Genomic DNA, 20182 nt, shown 5'->3' with positions numbered 1-20182 from the left:
ACTCATCTACCTAACGGAATGCATCAGATCTTCTTAACATAAGTATTTTCAGGTACTTTAGTCCGATGTTGAGGTAAAAAACAAATCAGTAAAAAGTGAACAGTTTTTGTAAAATCCAAGATGTTTTCATTTAAAAAAACAGTAAACTAAAAACAAAATGCCTTAGAAATATGCCAAGAGAAATAGAATTGGCTAGAGATTTTAAACACCAAATTTGGTGTGCATGTTTTACAGGGCTCAGGGTGCAATCCAGACCAATAAGGGATTGGGCCACTACTTTCGCCGCAACCCTGGGTGCTTCTCAATGCTTCACGGCTGTAGCTCCTATCCTGGGACACTCAGAACCAGTCTACAAGCATGCACATCACATCCTGAGTGTCTGTGTGCTAGACCGCTCTGGTTCAGCAGCTCTGACCCCTGCATCCTGTCCATACTCAGCCCCACTCTGGCTTCCACTAGCCTTGATTACTATTTGGAAGGTAAACCCAACCTTCTCAATCTTAAATTTTCCCTTACCACATGATCTGTAATATCCAGCCCTGTCCTGGACAATTCAGAGAAATAATGTTCATTTGTTCCTCTAAAAGCACATCACAGCTTATCAACTTAATTGGGGTAAATACACCTTTCCATTTAAACACAGCATTTAGTTGGTTTAAAATAAAACAAATTTATTAACAATAGGACTAAATAAGCAGCAAAGAATCCTGTGGCACCTTATAGACTAACAGATGTTTTGGAGCATGAGCTTTCGTGGGTGAATACCCACTTTGTCAGGACTAAATAAGTGATACCAAGTAAACGGAATAAAGTTAGAAACAGTTTTCACTTTTATTTGCTTGTAACATGCATCTAAAAGTCTAAAACAATCTAGCAAGGTCTAGGCTTTGATCAAGGTGGTTTCTCTCAATCTTCTCACCACCCATGACTGACTTCTCCTCATTCTGGACCTTCCACAGAAATACAAGATGCTGGATTCCATCGTCTTCCGAAGTGAAAGATCTTTGCCTAAGCTGGTTTCTCACCTATTTTCAATTCCCAGAGCCTTAACTCCACCCAACACTTGGTTGCAAGGCCCATCTTTCTCAGCTTGCAAGAGCTCTGTTCCCTTGTGCATTGCCCAGCGACGAATGCCAAAGATGGCTTCTGTCTTTGCTTTATCTTCCAAAGTCCAAAGTTTTGTTTCAAGAAGTAGGACCAACCAATGCAATTGTTCCCTTCCTGTGCCTCTAGGCAAAACTTTAAAAAGTTACAAAAACACAGGAATAAACTTCTCTCTTAGCACAGGGAAAATTTACAAGCTAAAACAAAAATAAACTAATGCATTTCCTTGCTATTACTTACTATTTTTGTAGGAGCTGGATTACTTGCTTGGTCTCTCCCTTTGTTTCCCTGAGAGCACTCACAGAGCACAAAATAAAGCATCCCTCCCTGATTTAAAAGTATCTTATTTCCTCATTGGTCCTTCTGGTCAGGTGCCAACCAGGTTATCTAAGCTTCTTAACCCTTTACAGGTAAAAGAATGATTTTATGCTACCCACAGTTGTATTTTTATGACACTATGTTAATTGGGCTTCTATTGTTTTTGGTCACATCTTACTTAATCTCACCGGAGACAGGTAAATAGCTGCCTTTGCTCATATGAGAGAATAACCTGTTTCTCCTGGTTTGGTCAGTCTTTTAACGCATAATATTATTAACTATCCATATTTCCTCATATAGAGTTAACATTTCACGATGATATAAATCATTAGCTTATCATTAGCTTTTAGAAAAGAGCTCTAAATACACTTTTATAATACAGTAATATTGTATACAATCACTTGAGGCCAGGGCCGGCTCCAGGTCCCAGCACACCAAGCGCGTGCTTGGGGTGGCATGCTGCGGGGGGCGCTCTGCCAGTTGCCAGGAGGGCGGCAGGCGGCTCTGGTGGACCTCCCGCAGGCGTGCCGGCGGAGGGTCTGCTGGTCCCACAGCTCCGGTGGAGCATCCGCAGGCATGCGGATCTTCTCTGAATGCTATCTCAAAAGTGTTAATTCCAGATATGCATATTTCTAAGGCATTTCGTTTTCAGTTTTTACTGTTTTTTAAAATGAAAAAATCTTGGGTTTTACAAAAACTGTTCCCATTTTTGCTGATTTGTTTTTTACCTTAACATCGGACTACTCAAGTACCTGAAAATACTTATGTTAAGAAGAACCCTCCACAGAGATGCCTGCGGGAGGTCCACTGGAGCCGCGGGACCGGCGAGCAGCAGAGCGCCCCCCGTGGCGTGCCGTCGTGCTTGGGGCGGCGAAATGGCTAGAGCCGGCCCTGCTTGAGGCTCAGCAGCCCTTGTCTTTATAGACCAATACATCTTTCTGATGTACTCTTTTGAATGCTGCTCAAAAGTTTATTCAAGCTGTGAGGAAGGCAACAAGGATTCTGGTGGTGAAGGAAGCTCCAGAATGCCCCTTCCCCACACATACACAGGTATTTGCTAAAATACAAATTATTCTGTTTCCTGCAGTCTCCTGCCCCTGCTGTCTTGATGATCATGTTTATTGCTTATATTTAAATTAAGGCAATCCCCCATTCCTTTGTTTCGGATTGAACCATTTAACACTTTTACCTAGGCAAGGCCATCTGGTTTTGAACATGCTCTAGTAACATCATACAGGGGGAATTCATAACTTTACATATATTGCTACATATTTCACCATGGTAGCATTGACTTGCAAGTTGTTAGTTTTTAAAGGCACATTTGGTACAAAGAAGGGTGCAAATACCTGAGTGCTTCAGGTCCCAGCACACATGCGATTTTCAGAATGCTCAAGCCTTAAGTCAGTATCACTAGTCTGCCTGAGAGTTGAGAACTACAGAAAGTTTTCTAGAAAAAGTATTTCCTCAAACAGTGAGGCTCAAGCACTGCAGAGGAAATGAAATGGTAAGAGTGGGAAAAAACTTTTTTTGATTATTAGGAGAGAGATGACAATGTTTGCAAGGTCGTCCATCAGGAGGACAGCTCCAACTCCAAATCAGCTGAATATTTTATTCAAGCACAACTGAAAATTTCAGATCATTTCATAGCACAGCACCATTCAGCATTTTAAGTAACTAAATGGAGGAAATGTAGCAATACAATAGAGACCCTAAAAACTGCCATCCTGGATAAAACTATTTTAAAGGAGATGGAAGTTATTTCCGTATAAAGATTTAAAGTTTGTCAAAAGTTGCAATTTCCTTCTCTAGGAAACAGATTTAAAGGCCCTTTCAGATAGAGAAATGGAATCATCTGAGCATGCAGGAATGGCAGTCAAGAACAGATTTATTACTAAAAGGTTAGGTAATGACCAGAACACCAAACCCCCAACTCTCACTGAGATTTTAGGGAGCAAGTGCACAGCTAATAAAAAAATTAGAACACTGGAATTTTAAAGAAATGCATCAGTATAAATCAAGTCATCACTGAAGCATGTCATTCAGAATGAAGTACTTTTTCAGTACCACTTGTTTGTTAAGCCTCTGTGTAATCGACCTCACATTTACACCAGTAAATTCCTGAGATCAGGAATTTTTTTATTTAGACCTTGATCCTGCAAGCTGTTCCATGAGGGTGGACCCCTGCATGGGAACAGGAGTGCATCCTTTAAAACAAAGTGTAGTGTATGAAAGATAACAAGAAACAGCAACAGGTTTGAATGGTAAGGTCTAGAAGAGATTATTGAACACATTCAGCAGTTGCTGAAGTCAACAAGATCTTTTTTCTCTGGGATAACAGTATTAACTCTGAAAAGTCACTGAATGCTATCTCAAAACAGTGTTAATTCCAGATATGCAAAACGGTCATGTACAATGTGTGCTATTAAAAAAGTATCTTCACTGATTATGGGTGCAATTTATTTTTCATTAATATGACATGAACTCCATGATTTCTTAACTGAAAGAACCCAAGCACACAACAGACATGCCCAACCCTTTTTGTGTCCTCACTTCATACCTGGCTCCATCTGCCATGCCTCCACCTTCTCTTCTTTTACAGTGACTTTCATCTGTTGATTTGTTTTGATCTATTTCTTAGACAGCTCGGACACAAATATTACCAGACACATACATCAGATAACTAGTATGAAAATACTGTACATAGTTTTAATACATATTATTTTGAGAGTTCAAGAATCAAATATCACACAAATAAAAATTACTCTGGAAGTAAAAGTGTTTTAAAGGAAACCAAAAATCACAGCAACAAGTATAACAAATTATATAAACAAATATACAGTATCTCTGTTAATGTATAGATATTTTACATTTCTTTGCCAACTCCTTTTATTAAAAAGAGGAGCAGGATGGTCAGATTTAATGTATTACATATTTTGTCAGAGATCTTGCTGAATGTCACTTAATGCACTTGTAAGTCGCCTTATTTTCTCTTCCATGGCCTTTTTACTGTTTGCTGTTTCTTGCAGAAGCTGACGCATTTCTTCTTCAACCCGGTAAACCTGAAATTATAAAAAGATACATTAAAAAATTCAACCTGCATGTTAGTATATTATAGGAAGAGTAATCTTGCTTATTTTTTATTACTGATTGAGAATCCCAGAGTAATTACACAATATATTGCTATTCTTAAAGAGCATATTTTAGTGCATACACTTTGCTTCATACTCCTGTTGCCATATCTGCCATATAAAGTAAAAACTTTCATGAATAATTGTGCAATCTGAAACAGGAGATAAAGGAAGACAAGATGGGATGAACGAAGCTGCTAGCAGAACAGCAAAACTAGAAAGTCTTTCACATCAAATGTTTGTAAAAGGGACACTAGATGTGTCAGTATTAGAGTCATAGGGTGACTGCCTCTTTAAAGGAAGATGAAGTCTCAGCCCAACTTGTGACATAGCCAACTCATCTGCCCTGGTGGGGAAAATGGGTTGTGTGATACAATCCTTTACCTATCCCAGGGGCCTGAGAGATCTGGGCAGTGTGGAAAGGAGAGAGACTTCAGCAGTCTTCTCAAGGCTTCTGCTGAGGACTAGAGAGAGGAGAAGGAGGGCTACTACAGCAGACCTTGAGATATTAGAGGAGAAAACATCCCAGCTAGGAAGGACTGGGCTTGGCTTGCAAAAGAAGGGAAAGACTCCAGGTACAAAGGCGTGGGAGAGCTGCTTGGGATGGAGCAAGTGAACAACCCAGGAGGCTAATGGGAAAGGGTGAAATTCAAATTAAATTATAATTCCACAATAACATTTCAATTTTTTCATTAAAAAGGCAAAAAAGAGTGTCTAAGTTATTAAGCACGGATGAGATGTGGCCCTCAGAAAGGAGGGGCTACGTCCAGTTTGAAACGGGCATGTGAACTCTGTGTTTTGGGTATACCTTGAAAGGGGTGGACTTTTTAATTAACTTAGCTAGAGGGCCAAGTCACTGAGGGGAAACTGTGGCAGGAATGCTGCATGGCCACACTATGCAATTAGGGTGAAATCTGGAGGCAGTGACCCTGTTACAATCTGTAATTGCAGCAAGTTTTGCTGAACAGTAATGATTCTACAGGTAGTTATTTAATTCTTTGGGGGAAAAGAGGATTCCAAAATTAAGAACAGTATTGATAGAAAGCATGGAGTTTCTATAGCTCAGAAGAATATTGCTGGGAATTGTCACAGTTCCATGGTTACCTGCACCTCTGGCTCCCTCTGTAGTCTCCTCCAGCTATCACCTCTATGGGAAGGGACCTAGTGTCTCTCTCCCCTCAGACTGAGGATTTACGCTTGCAGTCCTCCTGCAATTCATTGTGATTTTCCCAGCAGATCTGATCTTAGTCCAGTTCCTGTGGTTCACTCTCTTTCAGGGACAATGACATGGCTACCAGTGACCAGCCAGCTTTCACAAAGCCCAACACATTTATTTTAGGACAAAAAGCATTAGAGAAAATATAAAAAAAAAAAAAAACCCAAACAATTCAGAGACCTGATAAAGTTTACTAGGTGTCACCCATCTTACACAAAGACTCTTGCAGGTTCTTGTCCTTCAAACCCTTACAGCTAAGTTCTGCCCTCTTAGTTACAATCTCATGTCAGTTTTCGGATCCAAGCGAACCAGATGGTTCAGTTCATCCTAACCCTTCATTCCAAAAGCTCTTTCTAGGTCTCCTATTCCTCTTGAACCCTGTCTGACCCAGTATATGCAATTCACAAAAAGGGTGGTACTTCTCCAAGGTTGTTCACCTGTCCCAGGATAACTAACTAACTAACGCTTTTTATTTAAAAAGATTTTTTAAAAATAAACTAAATTTAGTATTAAATTCAAAATTAAAGTCTATGTTAAGAAACATATAATCTAGTAAATCTAATCTATTACTATAAATAAAATATATATATAAAAAAAGAGTACGTTTACTGCCCAGTTTAAAAAAAAAAAAAAACCACAAAACCAAAACCACCACACCCAAACCACTGGTCAAAGTCACTGGATAAGTACTTGAATCCAGAGTTCACTGAGGTGCTAAATCAGCTTTTGACAAACTAGCCTCTTCTGAGGTAAAAGAGAATAGTTTCTTCATTTCCGTTTATTCAACTAGTTCAGTTCAATTACTAGTTAATTCAAAGTTACAAAACCAATTGGGAGTTGAAAAAGCACAAAAACATTTTTCCTTTTCCAATCTAGGAGATTTACCAGTTCTAAAAACTTGAAGAACACAGTGACCAGGAAGAATAAGTTTAGTTCATTCACTTGAGATAGAAAAATAGATTATTAGGGTTGGAAGGGACCTCAGGAAATCATCTAGTCCAACCCCGTGCTCAAAGCAGGACCAATCCCCAAATGGCCCCCTCAAGGATTGAGCAGGCCAATGCTCAAACCACTGGAGCTATCCCTCCTCCTAAATACTTCTTTATTTAACAAATCAGTTAATTTTAAATGCAAAAAGTTTAAAATCTGAAGACGTTGGTGTACACAGCACTTTAAGGTAGTTTTATTTCTTAAAAACATAAAGTGTATTTTTGTGCAGTTGTAATTGAATTTGGATTTCCATCCAAAATGACACCTACATACCTCAATGAGTGGGGGAAACATGATGGGGCTGGTGGTGAAAGGGGGACAGCCCCAGTGGTGAGGGAAGGAGACACCTGCTGAGGGACATCAGATAACTCCTGCTCCCTCTTATTCCCCCGCCCCCCCAGGAGTCTCTGGCATGCAGTTGGGGTTGTGGGAGGAGGAAAGGAATGCAGACTGGTGAGCATTCCCTAGCTCCCAGAATTTAACCTGGTGCAGATGCCAAAAGAAGGGCTCCAAATGGCTTGACACAAATCACAAGCAAAAAAATTAAAATATCTAATAAGCATGTACTGCATCAGTCACCATTTTTAACATAAAAATGTAAATAAAGACTCTGAATAAATGTAAGTTAAACTATAAAACTGCTTAAATGTGTGTCAATATAGCAAATCATCCTCCTCCTATTTAGCAAAAAGATGCACCAAATTTAGTGTACAGGCTATGTTTAGTTGCAAGTTAACATGTTTTAATGGTTACCAACCATGAAAATCAGCTCATCTTTAGGAAAATAACTAAAGAGTACAAATGCAAAACAAGATGAAAATGAATGATTTGCACCAAGATTCCTGCTTCCTGATTTAAATCATTATCAAAGTCAGAGATTTAAATCAATCAATGCAGCTCTCAAATGATTTTTGTTCTTGGGAGAAGCTCAGTAACCCTCCGCAATGGAGCCAGAATGCAATCCCTAGCTCATGATGATACATGTAACATTTGTAGAAAACAAAAGTTTACAACTAATCCATGGGCATATCTCAACAGAACGGTCTTTGAAGTTTGCATGCTTCCAAGGTTTCACATCTGTTACAGAAATTTTGAAAGCCAAAAAGGTACAGTGTTACATAAAGTATTTCATCACCATTTTTCTTGCCTCTTTAAGAATTAAGGGATGTTTATACACTGGCAAGTGATTACATGTTCCTTGAAAAAAGAATATTCTAAGTCTACCCACTGTCCATGCATTTTTAGTGAATCCATTATTGGGCAAAGATTAAAAAAGTTCAACGTCATTAATGCTTTCATTCATGGTGATTAGCCAACATAGGCCTGGTCCACACTACAGCGTTAAATTGATTTAATGCTGTACCCGTCCACACTACAAGGCACTTAAAATCGATTTTAAGGGGTCTTAAAATCGATTTCTGTACTCCAGCTAAATGAAAGGAGTAACCCTAAAATTGATATTACTAAATCGATTTAGGGTTAGTGTGGACGGAAATCGAAGTTAATGGCCTCCGGGAGGTATCCCAAAGTGCACCAGTGGCCGCTCTGGACAGGTAAAGGAACTCTACTGCACTGGCCAGGTATACAGGAAAAGCCCCGGGAACTTTTGAATTGCATTTCCTGTTTGGCCAGCGTGGAGCTCTCAGCAGCACAGGTAACAATGCAGTCTCCTGAGAATAGGAAAAGAGCTCCAGCGTGGAACACACAGGAGTTATTGGATCTGATCGCAGTATGGGGAGAAGATTCTGTGCTATCAGAACTGCGTTCCAGTAGATGAAATGAAAAAACTTTTGAAAAAATTTCTAATGCCATGAGGCAGAGAGGCCATACCAGGGACTCGGTGCAGTGCAGAGTTAAAGTGAAGGAGCTCAGACAAGCGTACCAGAAAACCAAAGCAGCAAATGGCAGATCCAGATCTGGGCCAAAAACATGCCGCTTCTATGCAGAGCTGCATGCAATTTTAGGGGGCTGCGCCACGACAAGCCCCCCCTTGTCTGTGGGGGTAATAATCTCAGCCATTGCTGAGGATTCTGCGGAGGGTGAAGATGAGGAGGACGAGATTGCAGAGAGCACACAGCACTCCATTCTCCCCAACAGCCAGGAGCTTTTTTTCACCCAGACAGAATTACTCTCCCAGCCCTCCCAAGCCACTAGCCCAGACAATGAAGCCATGGAAGCGACCTCTGGTGAGTGTACTTTTTTAAATATAAAACATAGTTTAAAAGCAAGCATTTTTTAATGATTGATTTGCCATGAGGGTTTGCATGCATTAGTTGGCATTAAAGTTATTGGAAAAGTCTGTTAACATGTCTGGGGATGGAGCGGAAATCCTCCAGGGACATCTCTATGAAGCACTCCTGTAGGTACCCCAAAAGCCTTTTCAGAAGGTTTCTGGGCAGGGCAGCCTTATTCCGTCCACCATGGTACGAAACTTTACCACGCCATGCCTGGAGCACGTAATCGGGTATCATTGCATGACAAAGCCTAGCTGCGTATGGTCCCGGGGATTGCTGGCATTCAAGAAGCATAATTTCTTTTTCTCTGTCTGCAATCCTCAGGAGAGTGATATCGTTCATGGTCACCTGGTAAAAATTAATGTATTTTATTAAGGGGACAGAGATGACCATTCCTACAGTGATGCTTTCCTGCGGCTTAAAAGAAATCGTTCCCTTGCAGTTAGCCATGCGGGGGGAAGGGAAAAAGCTGCCCATTCCTACGGGGAGGTGTCTCTAATGGCGCTGACCTTCTTAGCATTTGGGCAGCAGGAATTTTCGCTGCTAATTGCCAAGGGAAGGGGGGGGAAGGGGGAGGGGGTAAGGTTTCAGTGACCTGCCATTACAGCAGATATGCAGAGTGGGGGGGAAAACAATTCACAATTTCCTCTAGTGCTTAACCTTTCTGATGGCATAAGAAAAGAAGCAAAAGATGTGCTTTTTAGCAGTTTGGCTGCCCAGCATGAATTTTACCTGCTAATAGCCAGGGGTGGGGGGAAAGGTGGAGGTTGTACGGTTAACTGCCATTAAATGTATGCCTTACCATGTCCGCCTGCAAGCTGATTTGTAATCCCCGGACCTGCGTCTGTGTTGATCTGTTACACCACAGCCACAAGCACTAAATACTAAAAGAATCCAAAGGCGACCTTGTAGTGAAGTGACATGTGCTACGTACGGTGAATAGTATAGTTCACTGTGAAAGAGTATAACCATTGTTCTGTGAAATGTATCACTCTTTTCCCCCACTCATGCAGCTGCACATTTTTCAAGCCTCCCTACTCCAGTCCGAAGGATAGCTCAGATAAGGAGGCTGAGGAAGAAGAGGACACGGGATGAGATGTTCACAGAAATCATGGCAGTAACCCGCAGTGAAAGAGCTCATCTGGGGGAGTGGAAAGACGTGGTAGCAAAGTACAGGAAAGATGCCAGTGAACATGAGGACAGGAGGGACCAACGTGAGGACAGGAGGGACGCTCGAGATGAGATGTGGCGCCAGGAAGATCAGAGGTGTAGGCAGGAAGATCAGCGGTGGCGGGATGCAACGCTGGAGCTGCTGCGTGATCAAACTGACATCCTCCGAAGTCTGGTGGAAGAGCTGCGGGGTCACAGAGTGCCACTCCAGCCCATGTTTAACCTCCCTCAGTACTCACCATGTCCCATATCTTCCACACCCAGACGTGTAAGAACGCATGGGGGAAGGCTTTCTGCACCTGCCCACTCCACCCCCGTGGACAGTCCAACCAAAAGGCTGTCATTACATTGAAATGTCCTTAATGGCCTTTTTCTTCCCTCCTATACTCCTCCCAAACCACTCCCGGGGTACCTTTTTATTTCTCTTACTCTTCTTATAATTACATGCTATTCAAAGCAAGTGGGAGGGTGGCTTGGTTACAGGGAATGACTATTTCCATAAGCAAGCTGTTAGGGAAGGGTGGAGGGTAGGTTGCTTGCAGCAGGAGTCAATACAGGGGGGGAGGTTCATGAAGGGGAAAGAAACACAGCAGTCACACCGTACCCTGGCCCATGATGAAACTCGTTTTCAAGGCTTCTCTGATGCGCATCGCTTCCTGGTGTGATCTTCTAATTGCCCTGGTGTCTGGCTGCGCGTAATCAGCGGCCAGGTGATTTGCCTCAGCCTCCCACCCCGCCATAAAGGTCTCCCCCTTACTCTCACAGAGATTGTGGAGCACACAGCAAGCAGCAATAACAAAGGGGACATTGGTTTGGCTGAGGTCTGAGCGAGTAAGTAAAGTTCTCCAGCGACCCTTTAGACTGCCAAATGCACATTCCACCACCATTCTGCACTTGCTCAGCCTGTAGTTAAACAACTCCTGACCACTGTCCAGGCTGCCTGTGTATGGCTTCATGAGCCATGGCATCAAGGGGTAGGCTGGGTCCCCCAGGATAACTACAGGCATTTCAACATCCCCAACTGTAATTTTCTGGTCTGGGAAGTAAGTCCCTTGCTGCAGCCGTTTAAACAGAGTAGTGCTTCTGAAGACACGAGCGTCATGAACCCTTCCTGGCCATCCCACGTGGATGTTGGTGAAACATCCCTTGTGATCCACCAGTGCTTGCAGCACCATTGAAAAGTACCCCTTGCGGTTTATGTACTGGGTGCCCTAGTGCTCTGGTGCCAAGATAGGGATATGGGTTCCATCTATGGCCCCCCCACAGTTAGGGAATCCCATTGCAGCAAAGCCATCCACTATGACCTGCACGTTTCCCCGAGTCACAACCTTTCGTAGCAGCAGCTTAATGATTGCTTTGGCTACTTGCAACACAGCAGCCCCCACAGTAGATTTTCCCACTCCAAATTGATTCCCGACTGACCGGTAGCTGTCTGGCGTTGCAAGCTTCCAGAGGGCTATTGCCACTCGCTTCTCCACTGTGAGGGCTGCTCTCATCCTGGTATTATGGCGTTTCAGGACAGGGGAAAGCAAGTCACAAAGTTCAAAGAAAGTGCTCTTACGCATGCGAAAGTTCCGCAGCCACTGCGAATCGTCCCACACCTGCAGAACTATGCGGTCCCACCAGTCTGTGCTTGTTTCCCGGGCCCAAAATCGGCGCGCAATGGGTAGAACCTCCCCCATTACCATCAGGAGCTCCAAAGCGTGGGGGCCCGCGGTTTCGGAGAAATCAGTCTCCAGGTCCTCATCACTCTCGTTGCCACGCTGCCGTAGCTGCTCTCCTGCGTTTGCTGTTCATGGTTCAGCATAGACAGAACGAGAATGCGTGAACTGTTTACAACGTCCACGATCAAGGTACTGATCAGACCAGGGTCCATGCTTGCTGTAAAATGGCATTTGCTCACTTCACCCAGTAAAAAACGCGCGAAATGGCTGTCTGCTGCTTTCAGGTGGGGGGGGGGGGGGGCTGTACCCAGAACCACCCACGACAGTGATTTTTGCCCCATCAGGCACTGGGGTAGTAACCCATAATTCCAAGGGTCAGGGAACACTGCAGGAACTATGGGATAGGTACCCACAGTGCAACGCTCCGGAAATCGATGGACGCCTGGGACCATGGACGCACACCACCGGCGTAATGTGCCCTAGTGTGGACGCGTAAAATCGATTTTATAAACCCTGTTTTATAAAATCGATTTTATTAATTTCGATTTTAGTCTGTAGTGTGGACGTGGCCATAGAGACCAAAAAGACTACAGCTCTCTGCATATAACAATGTTGAGACTGAAAATGTGTATTTTAAGGTCTGATATTGTATTAAAATACATTACCTTTTCATTTGCTGCTTCAATCTGTTTTTGTTTTTCATTTGCCAGCTGCAGTAATTCTGCCTGATGAGCTGCTAGCGTTGACTCAAGCTGTCTTCTAAAAGCATCATCCATTGAATGAAGTTTTTCCATTGCAACCCTAAAACAGAATAAATGTTAATCCTTAAGAAAGCCAGAAATAACTGTAATAGCATCATTACGTTAAGACTGTATGTCAGTGGTGGGCAACCTGCAGCCCATGGACCGCACACAGCCCCTCAGGCTAATCCGTTGGTGGGCTGCCAGTTTGCTTACATTTGCACAGCTGCCCGCAGCTCCCAGAGGCCATGGTTCACCATTCCTGCACCCCTGGAGATCGTGACCGACTGGGAGATCCTCTAGGATTAACTAGTCAATTGAGATCGACTTGTTGGTGAACATGGAGCTAGAAGATCCACACTTGCTCTTGTTAAAAGGTGCTAGTGATCCCTAAGGCTTTCAACCATCTGCTTATACTAGCAAAAGATATACATATTATTCTCACTTAAATGGTCTAGGTATTATTTCCACCATTTCTTCAAAACAGGTTGGGGAGTATGGGTCTAGTACAACAAATTTTCTGAGAATTAAAAGGATAAATCTTGTATGCGGACTCAGGAGCTCCTGAGAGGATGTTTCAATATAAAACTAGAATATGCAGCTACATAGAGCAACACTATGAACACTGTAGTACAGACCCATTTACACGCGAATCCGCTTAATGCGTGGTAGCGCCATGCCTTCCAGTGTTACCTATTTAACACATGAGACTCAGTAACACACAGTACAGGAACTTGCTATGTAGCGCTACAGATTTGCTCACTAACTCACTGACACAGAAATCAACAGTGTGACCCCCTAGGCTGACCCTGAGCTCCGCCCACTCCGGTGTGCCCCGAGGGCCCCCGCCCCATACCAGTAAGTGTCCTGAGTTACTTTCACCCCTGTGTAGTAATAATAATGTTTTTATTAGATTACACATTTGAATTTATATTCTTGCAAAGCGCTATTAACAGATAGGCCTGCAGTATTTGGGATGCTGTGACTATGTATGTAATCCTAGATTATACTTACTATATCATTAAGATTAAGATTTGATAGATAGAGAGCACGCATAAGATATTTCTCAGCATGGCCCTCAACCTGCGGGCATGACGGCTTGACTCCTGACATCTGTGCGTAAACAGGTCTGTACTGTATTCAGATACTGAATACACAGCCTTATGAAATTTCACACACAACATTCTTTTTCTATGACACATTTCAGTAGCATTGAGCTTCCAGCACAACTCCCAATACTTAGCCCTAACAACTATTTAATTTTGTTCTGGAGAAACTAAATTTAGATCATTAAGATATTCCTTTGCCCTGCTGACCAGATGACCATTATGTCCCACCTCTCAAAATAACAGAGGAAATCCTCAAAGGAAAAATATTTTACCAGTTTTAGTGGGAGATATGTAAACTAAATCCTTAGCAGAAAGAGGTACTTCATCAGTAGTTATATTTTAAGTGAGGCACACTAACAGAATAGTTGTGGCAATGAGCAGTCCTTTTCTCCAGGAAGTTTCATGGGGGAAAAAAAAAAAAAAAAAATCAAAATAATGTCTTTGACTACCTAATCTCATTAGTCATTGATTCTTTTGCATCGTTGGGTCTAGCATAACTTGCCAGGTCTCTGCTTATTGCTGTCGCCATGTGCAGCCTAACTACACAAGGTCCACTGTTAATTAAACTACCTATGCTTAAAGAGAAAAGAACAGGGCTTAAAAAATGGTTGTGATAGCCACAGCTTCGTTAATAATAGTAGGAAGTCTTTAAAAAAAAAAAAAAGTTTTCCTAGCATAGACAAGATTTGAGACTACAGTTATATTGACAAGTTATTCAGTATTTATCTGGCTGACATTTGTCTACGTGTTTACAGGAGATTGCCCTCATCCTCAGAATATGTCTACATGATTTTTTTTTGAAAGTCTCATTTCCTTAGGCTTTTTGTTTACTATCAACTCCTAATCCACTGTTAATTGCTTCAATTTAACACTTCCCCTGAAAGCACTGATGACAGAGAAATAAAGTCATATTAAAAGATGCAATTGATCCAAATGCAAAACAACCCCCCCGCCTAACAGTTCAGTAATCATGTGGGGGTGGAGGAAGAAGAGAAGGAAGAAGGAAATTCAGATACTGTCTTACTTTTTCTTTTTCCCCTCAAAGGCATTAAATGAAAACCTAAGTACTCACTATTATAGCCACTTGTTTGTTGCTGCAGCAACACAAATGCAAAGTCATACAAACAGGAGTACACATTTACCCTCTCAATAAATTTATGCCAAATGGGTCTCCTCTCTGTGGATTACAAATTTATGTTTTATCTAAATTTTATTAACCCTTGTTTAATCTCAATGTGGCCACAGAACTAGGATCTCCAATAGGAAGTACCTTCAACCAAGTACTAGATATTTGGGAATCTAAAAATCTTCAAATACACGCAAAGTGCAGTTAAAAAAAAACTGAGAGGAAGATAAGACGGTTACTCACCTTTGTAACTGTTGTTCTTCGAGATGTGTTGCTCATATCCATTCCAGTTAGGTGTGCGCGCCGTGCGTGCACGTTCGTCGGAAACTTTTTACCCTAGCAACTCCAGTGGGCTGGCAGGTCGCCCCCTAGAGTGGCGCCGCCATGGCGCCTGATATATACCCCTGCCGGCCCGCCCGCTCCTCAGTTCCTTCTTGCCGGCTACTCCGACAGTGGGGAAGGAGGGCGGGTGTGGAATGGATATGAGCAACACATCTCGAAGAACAACAGTTACAAAGGTGAGTAACTGTCTTTTCTTCTTCGAGTGATTGCTCATATCCATTCCAGTTAGGTGAATCCCAAGCCATACCTAGGCGGTGGGGTCGGAGTGAGAAGTAGCGGCATGGAGCACTGCAGATCCGAAGGCCGCATCCTCTCTGGACTGCTGGACCAGGGCGTAGTGAGAAGCAAAGGTGTGGACCGATGACCAGGTCGCTGCCCAACAGATTTCCTGGATGGGCATACGGGCGAGGAAAGCCAGCGACGACGCCTGCGCCCTGGTAGAGTGCGCAGTCACACGGCCCGTAGGAACGTGAGCCAAGTCATAGCAGGTCCTGATACAGGACGTTACCCACGAGGATAACCTCTGCGAGGAAATGGGAAGCCCCTTAATGCGGTCCGCTACTGCCACTAAAAGCTGGGGGGATTTGCGGAACGGTTTGGTCCTCTCCACATAAAACGCGAGAGCCCGACGGACATCAAGCGAGTGGAGTTGTTGCTCCCTGCGTGAAGAATGAGGCTTCGGGAAAAAAACTGGGAGGAAGATCTCCTGGTTGACGTGAAAGGCTGAGACCACCTTGGGGAGAAAGGCAGGGTGTGATCTCAGCTGCACCTTATCTTTATGGAAGACCGTATACGGGGGATCTACCGTGAGAGCCCGGAGTTCCGACACCCGTCTAGCTGAGGTAATGGCTACTAAAAAGGCAGTCTTCCAAGAAAGATAGAGCAGGGAGCAAGTCGCTAACGGCTCAAAGGGGTCCCCATGAGCAGACACAAAACCAGGTTAAGATCCCAGGTAGGGGCAGGGGGTCGGACGTTAGGGTATAGACGTTCCAGCCCCTTAAGGAATCTAGTCACCATCGGGTGAGAGAAAACGGAGCGGCCATCCCCACCCGGGTGAAAGGTGGAGATAGCCGCCAGGTGGACCCGAAGGGACGATATCGCCAGGCCCTGTTGCTTGAGGGACCAAACATAGTCCAAAATATTGGCCACCGAAACTTCCATCGGGAGGAAACCCCTCTCCGTGCACCAACAGGAGAAACGCTTCCACTTGGCCGAGTACTTCGCTCTAGTGGAAGGCTTCCTGCTGCCCAAGAGTACCTCACGTACCGGGGTGGAGCAGCGTAACTCGGATCTGGTCAGCCATGCAGGAGCCACGCTGCTAGGTGCAGCGACTGGAGGTCCGGGTGACAGAGAGTACCGTGGTCCTGGGTGATCAGGTCCGGGTGAAGGGGCAGGGGAACTGGGTTGGCTATGGCCAGGTCCAGCAACATGGGGTACCAATGTTGCCTGGGCCACGCTGGGGCTACCATGATCACGCGGGCCCTGTCCCTGCGCACCTTCAGAAGGACCTTGTGGACCAGCGGGAACGGGGGGAACGCGTAGAACAAGTGGGTCATCCACGGAATAAGGAAGGCGTCTGCTATAGACCCGGGTTCCCGGCCCTGAAAGGAGCAGAACGCCTGGCATTTCCTGTTCCCCCTGGACGCGAAGAGGTTCAGGTGGGGACAACCCCACCTCTGGAAGATCGAGAGGGTGACGTCCGGGCGGAGGGACCACTCGTGCGCGAGGAAGGATCTGCTCAGGCGGTCCGCCAGCATGTTCCGTACTCTGGGGAGGAAGGAAGCCGTGAGGTGAATGGAGTGGGCTATACAAAAGTCCCAGAGTCGCATCGCCTCGTGACATAGGGGAGAGGATCTGGTGCCGCACTGCTTGTTGATATAGTACATGGTCGTCGTGTTGTCGGTGAATACCGCAACACAACGACCTCGAAGCTGGTGACAGAACGTTTGACAAGCAAGGCGGACCGCTCTCAACTCTCGCATGTTGATGTGTAGCTCCACCTCCTGCGGGGACCACAGGCCCTGTGTCCTCAGGGTTCCCAGGTGGGCCCCCCAGCCGAGATCTGAGGCGTCCGTCGTTAGGGACACCGAGGGCTGGGGTGGGTGGAATGGGAGCCCCGCACACACGACGCACTGGTCTAGCCACCAACTGAGGGAATCCAACACCCCCTGGGGGATTGTGATAAGCATGTCTAGTGACTGCCTTGCCGGCCGGTAATGTGCGATGAGCCAAGACTGGAGGGGCCTCATGCGGAGCCGTGCATACCCTGTCACAAACGTGCAGGCCGCCATATGGCCTAACAGGGTTAGGCATGTCCGTATCGATGTCAGGGGGGCTGCCAGCAAGCGCTGAACGATCGCCGACAAGGACTGGAACCTGGGCAACGGTAGAAGGGCCCTGGCCAAGGTGGAGTCTAGGACGGCCCCAATGAACTCCACCCTCTGCGAGGGGAGCAGAGTGGACTTGTCCACGTTGATCATGAGGCCCAAGGTAGCAAACAGGCCAGTGATCCTGCGGACGTGGCTGCGGGCCTGCAGCTCTGACGTGCCCCGAATTAGCCAATCGTCGAGGTAAGGGAACACGTGAATGCGACTGTGCCGAAGATGTGCCACAACGACAGCCATGCATTTTGTGAATACCCTCGGAGCCGTAGACAGGCCAAACGGGAGGACCGCAAATTGGTAGTGATGGCGGTCGACCATGAACCGAAGGAAACGTCTGTGGTGTGGCCATATGGCAATATGAAAATAAGCGTCCTGCATGTCGAGGGCGGCATACCAGTCTTCAGGATCCAGGGATGGGATAATGGTCCCCAGGGATACCATGCGGAACTTCAACTTCACTAGATATTTGTTGAGCTCTCGCAGGTCGAGGATAGGTCTGAGGCCTCCCTTGGCCTTGGGGATCAGAAAGTAGCGGGAATAAAACCCCTTGCCCCTCTCGTTCTCCGGAACCGCCTCTATAGCTCCTTTGTCGAGGAGCATCTGCACCTCCTGGCGGAGGAATTGCTTGTGAGAGGGGTCCCTGAAGAGGGACGAGGGTGGGGGGCGGGAGGGAGGAAAAGATATAAACTGCAGACGGTATCCTGTCTGCACCGTGCGTAAGACCCAGCGGTTGGATGTTATTTGGGTCCACGCCTGGAGGAAAAACGAAAGGCGGTTGGAAAACGGGGGGGAAGGATCCATGGGGGACACTGGTACTATGCCCTCGGGCGCACCTTCAAAACGAAGGTTTGGGTCCAGGTGGGGCTTTAGAGGAGCTTTGGTTTTGCCCCCCTTGATTCCCCGACTGCCTGCGCCTGCCATTTCTGCCGCGGCGCCTATTAAGGCCCTGCCGCTGGCGGAACTGGGGGTACGGCCGGCGCTGCTGCTGTTGTTGCGGCCAGAAGGGTCTGCGTTGCGTCCCAGGCGTGTGCATCCCAAGGGAGAGCATAATGACCCGATTGTCCTTGAGACTTTTCAGTCTGGGGTCTGTTTTCTCCGAGAACAGGCCCTGGCCTTCGAACGGGAGGTCCTGGATGGTGTATTGGCGCTCCGGTGGAAGGCCAGAAACCTGAAGCCAGGAGATGCGGCGCATCGTCACCCCCGAGGCGAGGGTACGGGCAGCCGAGTCCACAGCGTCCAAGGAGGCCTGCAATGAGGTTCTTGCGACCTTCTTGCCCTCGTCAAGAATCACTGCAAATTCTTGACGCGCCTCCTGTGACAACAGCTCTTTGAACTTATCCGCTGCCACCCAAGAGTTAAAGGCGTAGCGGCTAAGAAGGGCTTGCTGGTTGGAAACCCTGAGCTGAAGGGCCCCCGCCGAATAGACCTTGCGGCCGAGGAGGTCCATACGCCTGGACTCCTTGGATTTGGGGGCTGGGGCTTCCTGCCCATGACGCTCCCTCTCGTTCACCGACTGTACCACGAGGGAGCATGGTGTTGGGTGAACATGGAGGTACTCATAGCCCTTGGAGGGGGCCATGTACTTCCTTTCGACGCCCCGTGCAGTAGGGGGGATGGAGGCCGGCGATTGCCAGATCGTATTGGCGTTGGCCTGGATCGTCCGAATAAAGGGCAGGGCGACCCTAGTGGGAGCATCGGAGGAGAGGATGCTGACGACGGGATCCTCGATCTCAGAGACCTCCTCAGCTTGCAGGTTCAAGTTCTGTGCTACGCGCCTGAGGAGGTCCTGATGTGCCCTGAGATCTAGCGGAGGAGGGCTATTGGAAGAAGTGCCTGCCACCGCCTCATCGGGAGAAGACGATGAGGAGACCCCCGGCAAGAGAGTGTCCTGCGGGGGGTCTGCCTCAGCCCTCGCCTCTGACTCCGGAGGGAGCTCAGGGTCTTGTTGTTTTGACCCGTCCTCCCCGTCCGGGAAGGGGGGGGGGGGGCGAGACAACGACGCCTCCGGCGCCCTGTGCTCTGTCGTCGCAGGCCTAGGAGGAAGCTGTTGGGGGCCCTGGGCTTGGTGATACGCCCAGGGTGTCAAGAACCCCCACTGCTGCGGTCCCTGGTCCTGTTGCGGAGGGTCTTGGAAAAGGGCCGCTTGTCTGTCAGTGCCCAGCGCATATACACTGTCAGCCTGCGACGACACTGACGGCTGTCTGGAAGGCCATGGAGGGGCCGACCGCGGCTGGTAAGAGTCTCCGCGTCCTGGCGCCGAAGATGTTCTCGGTGTCGGGGACCGGTACCGGGAGTCATACCGGTGCCGGGATCGGGACCGGTGCCAGCCGCTGACTCGGTGCCGGGATCGGGACCGGGACCTGCCACCGATGTGGTGCCGGGAGGTCGACCGGGACCGGGACCTGCCACCAGCTCGGTGCCGGGAGGTCGACCGGGGCGCTGATCGAAGGCGGGAATGGCTCCTAGAGTCCCGGTGCCGGTATCGGTGGCTGGAACCAGACCGGGACCGTCTGGAGGCCGATCGGTGCCGCGAGTACGACCGGTACCGCCGAGGGGAGCGGTGCCGGGACCGCGAGCGGCAGCGAGATCTTGAGCGACCACGGTGCCGGGACCTCGACAGCGAGCGTGAGTCCCGAGACGGCACTCTCATCATTGGT

General features: G+C 46.7%; 2 protein-coding genes across 10 annotated transcripts in view; one reads left to right on the top strand and one right to left on the bottom strand.

The window, feature by feature from the left end:
• RBIS (ribosomal biogenesis factor) overlaps positions 1-20182 on the top strand; it is a 366698-nt gene that overhangs the window by 77454 nt on the left and 269062 nt on the right. The window lies entirely within an intron of this gene.
• The window catches only part of LRRCC1 (leucine rich repeat and coiled-coil centrosomal protein 1), a 51419-nt gene continuing 35099 nt past the window's right edge, over positions 3863-20182 (bottom strand). For all 3 annotated transcript variants that reach the window (XM_050940683.1, XM_050940681.1, XM_050940682.1), the window contains 2 exons: positions 12490-12625; positions 3863-4481 (listed from right to left, as the gene is read on the bottom strand). In XM_050940683.1, coding sequence (XP_050796640.1) covers positions 4359-4481; positions 12490-12625 — 259 coding nt within the window. In that variant the 3' untranslated portion in view covers positions 3863-4358. The remainder of the gene's footprint in view (positions 4482-12489; positions 12626-20182) is intronic.

Source organism: Gopherus flavomarginatus, chromosome 2 (assembly GCF_025201925.1).
Source record: "Gopherus flavomarginatus isolate rGopFla2 chromosome 2, rGopFla2.mat.asm, whole genome shotgun sequence".
NCBI lineage: Eukaryota > Metazoa > Chordata > Testudines > Testudinidae > Gopherus > Gopherus flavomarginatus.
Note: the sequence above shows the minus strand (reverse complement) of the source record. Positions and strands in the feature narration are given on the sequence as shown.